We start from the raw sequence: 4,538 nt of genomic DNA on the forward strand, positions 1-4,538 counted from the left end.
ACATTTCATCATTTCATCATTTCATTTCATTTCATTTCATTTCATTTCATCTCATCATTTCATCTCATTTCATCATTTCATTTCATCATTTCACCATTTCATCTCATTTCATTTCATCATTTTATCATTTCATTTCTTCATTTCATCATTTCATCAATTCATTTCATTTCATCATTTAATTTCATTTCATCATTTCATCTTTTCATTTCATCATTTCATTTCATTTCGGTGACACATGTATTTAAGTGCTAACGTGATGCCCAGGAGACACCCTATTCCCCTTTGTAAAACACCTCCTTTAACAAAAGGCAACCTCTCATGGCTGGCTAAGTCTACAGATATACCAGCCTCTCTTCAACCACCCAATTTGATTTAGAACCTCAAATAGCACCTCAGTTTCTTAAAAACCTAAAACATAAACACAACATTTGTTGTCAGTGAGCCAACAGTTTCTTGTCTCTCCGTACTGAAGGCTTCAGGCCGTGTCTCCCCAACTACGTTCAGTGGAAGAAAAGATCCCCCGGACAAAAAGGTTTGAGAACTGTTGTTGCAGGTCTTCTCAGAACCTTTAAAACACAAATCTTCATCCGCAGGGATCTTCAGGATGGAGATGGCTGATGCAGCACAACTTTCTTTCACAGGAGCATCGTGCAGAATACAATATGAGACGCAGAAAGGCTGCATTGAGTCTTTTTCAGGGCCCAGGACTTGGTGGGGGTAGGGTAGGAGCGCTCCAGACAGCATCTAATGGGTAGGAACATTCAGGTTGCTTTTTTTTTTCCTTATTGGCAAAACTGTGTGTGCACCATGAATGAAGCTGGTCTCCCTTAACCATATCAAAACTAAACCCAAATTAATTGGCTAAATTGGGACTCAACACCTCCAGGAGCCACGCGGAAGAAAGCCCCACCACACTTTAAAGTAGTTTACCTCATCATATTTGAGGAAAGCAAAACGCTTATGACCAGTATGCTGCTAATACAAGTCTACAGAAAATGCTGTATGAAAAATTACTTTTCCCAATCACAGCTGGCACAGTCCACATTTTGCACTACACTTTCCCCCCCTTTTTAAAATTTTAAACACAGGTCTTTTTCTCTTCTTTTTTTAAATTTTAATTTAATTATACAAGACCGAGTCTCAGTACGTTGCCCAGGCTGGTCTTGAACTCCTGAGCTCAAGTGATACATCCGTCTCAGCCTCCCAAAGTGCTGGGATTACAGGCCTGAGACACTGTGCCCGGCCTTAAACACAAATCTTAATTCATTCTTACAATTATCCTGAGGTTAGAAAAATGGAAGGGGAAGAAAAATGGCAAGCAGGTAGGCTGAATTCAGCTTCATTATTTGGAAGGACAGTTTGCTTGGTTAAAACACACTAGTGCCCCCAAAGGCCAAGAAAACAGAAAAATACAGACTTCTATAAATAGATTTTATATGTGACAGCAGTTTGAATGGAGACTTTTTCAATGCAAATGAAAAACAGCTGTGCTTGAGAATAAATGACAACGAATTTTTTTTTATCTCAACAGCTGTCCTGAGAGCACGTCTCTACATCTCTACCTGCATTCTGGAATCAGGGAGAAAGCCAAAACGGACGACAAGACACTAGATCAGCCATGTCCAACCCTTTGACTACAAGGACTTTTCTGCCTATCTGTCGTGGTTGGTATCATGAAACTTATGCACAAACCTTTTTTTTTTTTTTTTTTTTTTTAAGCTCATCAGCTATCATTAGCATTAGTGTATTTTATGTGTGGCCCAGGAGCATTCTTCTTCCAATGTGGCCCTGAGAATCCAAAAGACTGGACACCTGTGCACTAGTTCAAAAGACTACTCTTTCTGGAAGCAATTGTAAAGAATTTCTGACATTATCTTGACATGAAAACCAATGGATAGTGGGACAGAATGCAAAATCTTCAAGAATTTTTCTTGTTGGTTTTCTTTTTATTTTTTGAGTCAAGGTCTTGCTCTGTGGCCCAGGCTGGAATACATTGGTGAGATCACAGCTCAGTGCAGGCTCAAGTGCTCCTCCCGCCTCAGCCACAGTAGTAGCTGGGACTACAGATGCGCACAACCACCCCTGGCTAATATTTTGTTTTTTGTAGAGACGGGGTCTCACTGTATTGTCCAGGTTGGTCTCAAACTCCTTGACTCAAGGGATCCAGGACAGGATAACAAGTGTGAACCACCACACCTGGCCATGTGCATGAACTTTTAAGACAAACACAAGGCCCCCCAAAGTTAAGGTTTTCCCACATAATTTCCAGGAGATATTTTGATGCAAGGATGAGAAGCCCTTAAAAGTACACAGACAACTCCAAAGATTCAAGACAGTTCATTCGGGCTGGGCCAGCCCACTGGGCAGACTGACCTTCAAGAAAGGCCCACCCATGACATACACTGGATGGCTCTCCAAGAATCTCTCCAGTCCTCAGGGTCCCTAAGGTACCGGACAGAGCTAGGAAAGCAAACCCATTTGCTTCTTCTTGCAGAAAACCCCTTGAGGTCAAGACTCCACAATCAGACGAGGATGGAGTGGCTCACCCTCAGTCAACAGGCCAGACTCAAGGTGGTATAATGTCTTAACCAAGGGTGTGGACCTCCAGGTATGACTCCCAACTCAGTGCTCCTTTAATATCCAATCTTTGTTAATTCTCCTTAACAGGGGTTCCTGGAAAGTCAGTTCTCCCTCAGGCCTTCCGTTTCCTCACCGAAAAGATGAGAGGGCTGGACCGGATGGAAATTCGGGGGGTAAGGGGATGTTGGCCTGCAGCCCACCCCGCCCACGGGCCCCTCGAGCCTCCATCCAAGTTCCCACCACACACCCGCCCCACAAATCCTGCCTAAGGTGAGGGCTGGTCCCGGGTTCTCCAGCTGCAGCATCAGCTAGTGCAGGAGGGAGGGGAAGCCTCCAAGGGGGCGACGCTGGCTCAAGGATGCAACTGGGCCAGGAGTGAACTGGGGCCAGGAGGGAGGTGTCAGGGCAGCTCCTGGAACCCAGCCCGGTCCCTGACCCCCTTACCTCCAGGGTCGGTATCTCCTGCTGGGTGAGGTCCTTGGACACAGCGCACTTGGTGCGCAGCCCGCGCAAGCTGCTCATGGAGATGCCGATGAACTTCTGGAGCTGCCCACACTGCTGCAGCGCCCTGCTGGCCAAGGCCCCTGCACCTCCCTCCGCGGCTGCTGCATCAGCCCCGCCACCGCCCTCCTTCTCTCCCATCGCCGCCCTGCGCAGCGCCGCTCTATGCAGGCAGCAGCGGCCGAGGCAGGGAGCCTGCGGCGCGGGCGCCTAGGGGAGGAACCCGGGAGCCAGGAGAGCTGGAGCAGGAGCGCCCCTCAGCGCTGCCGGAGCCAGGACGCCGACAGAGTTGGCAGCCAAGTCTGCTGCTCCCGCCCCCAGGGCCGAGTCAGCGGGGGACAAATAGCTGCAACAGCGGGGGGTAAAAAGTCTGGAAAAGCGGAGGCGGCTGGGACAAAAAGCCGGGAAAAGCGGCGGCAGCGGCGGCGGGGGTCAAAAAGCCGCGAAAAGTGGTGGCGGCGGGGCAGAAAGGCGCGACTGCGGGGGATAAAAACCTGGGAAAAGCGGCCTGTGAGGACAAAAAGCCGTGGCGGCGGGGGACAAAAAGCCGGGAAAAGCGGCGGAGGCGGGGACAAAAAGCCGCGGCGGCGGTTGGGGGCAAAAAGCCGAGGTAGCAAAAACCCGCGGCGGAGGAGGCAAAAAGCCGCGGCGGCGGGGTTAAAAAGACATGGAGCGCAAAAAGCCTCCGGGGCAAAAGGCCTTGGCGGCGGGGAAAAAGTGGCAGCGGGAAAAAGCCACGGCGATGGGGGCAAAAATCCTTGGCGACGGGTTCAAAAACCGGCGGCGCCAAAAAGCCGCGGCGTCGCGGGGGCAAAAAGCCGCGGCTGCGGGGCCAAACAGCCACGGCGGCGGTGGGAAAAAGCGGCAAAAAGACATGGTGGCGGGGGCAAAAAGCAACTAAAAGCGGAAGCGGGGGGCAAAAAGCCGGGGCGGCAAAAGCCGCAGCGACGGGGGCAAAAAGTCGCAGCAGCAAAAGCCGCGGCGACGGGGGCAAAAAGCCACGGGGGCAAAAAGCCGCGGCGTTAAAAAGCCATGGCGGCGGGCGTAAAAAGACCTGGTGGCAGGGGCAAAAAGCCGCTGCGACAGAAAGCCGCGGCGGCTGGGGCAAAAAGCCACGGCGGCAAAAGCAGCCGCGGGTGGGGGGTGGGCAAAAAGCCGCGGAGGCCTGGGCAAAAAGCCACTAAAAGCAAGCGGCGGCTAGGGGCAAAAAGCCACGGCGGCAGGGGCCTCCCTCCCTTCCTTTCTCCCTCATTCCTTTCTTTTCTTCCTTCTTTTCTCTTATTCTTTCTTTCTCACTTTCTTGCTTTCTTTCCTTTTTTCTCCCTTCCTCCCTCCCTTCTTTTCTTCTTTCCTCCCTCCCTTCCTTTACTCCTTTTTCCTTCCTTCCTTCTCTTTATTTTCTTTGTTTCTTTGCCTTCCTCCCTTTTACCATTCTCTCTTCCTCCTTTCCTTCCTCC

At 50.3% G+C, this 4,538-nt stretch overlaps 1 protein-coding gene across 1 annotated transcript; it reads left to right on the forward strand.

The window, feature by feature from the left end:
• The first annotated feature begins 2,720 nt into the window (after positions 1–2,720).
• Positions 2,721–4,265, forward strand: LOC129481638 (uncharacterized). Its single transcript, XM_055276741.2, has 4 exons — positions 2,721–2,753; positions 3,031–3,406; positions 3,641–3,737; positions 4,049–4,265. The coding sequence occupies exons 1-4, from the start codon at positions 2,721–2,723 to the stop codon at positions 4,263–4,265; spliced, it is 723 nt and encodes a 240-aa protein (XP_055132716.1).
• Positions 4,266–4,538: the final 273 nt, after the last annotated feature.

This window comes from Symphalangus syndactylus, chromosome 5 (assembly GCF_028878055.3).
Source record: "Symphalangus syndactylus isolate Jambi chromosome 5, NHGRI_mSymSyn1-v2.1_pri, whole genome shotgun sequence".
Taxonomy (NCBI): Eukaryota; Metazoa; Chordata; class Mammalia; order Primates; family Hylobatidae; genus Symphalangus; species Symphalangus syndactylus.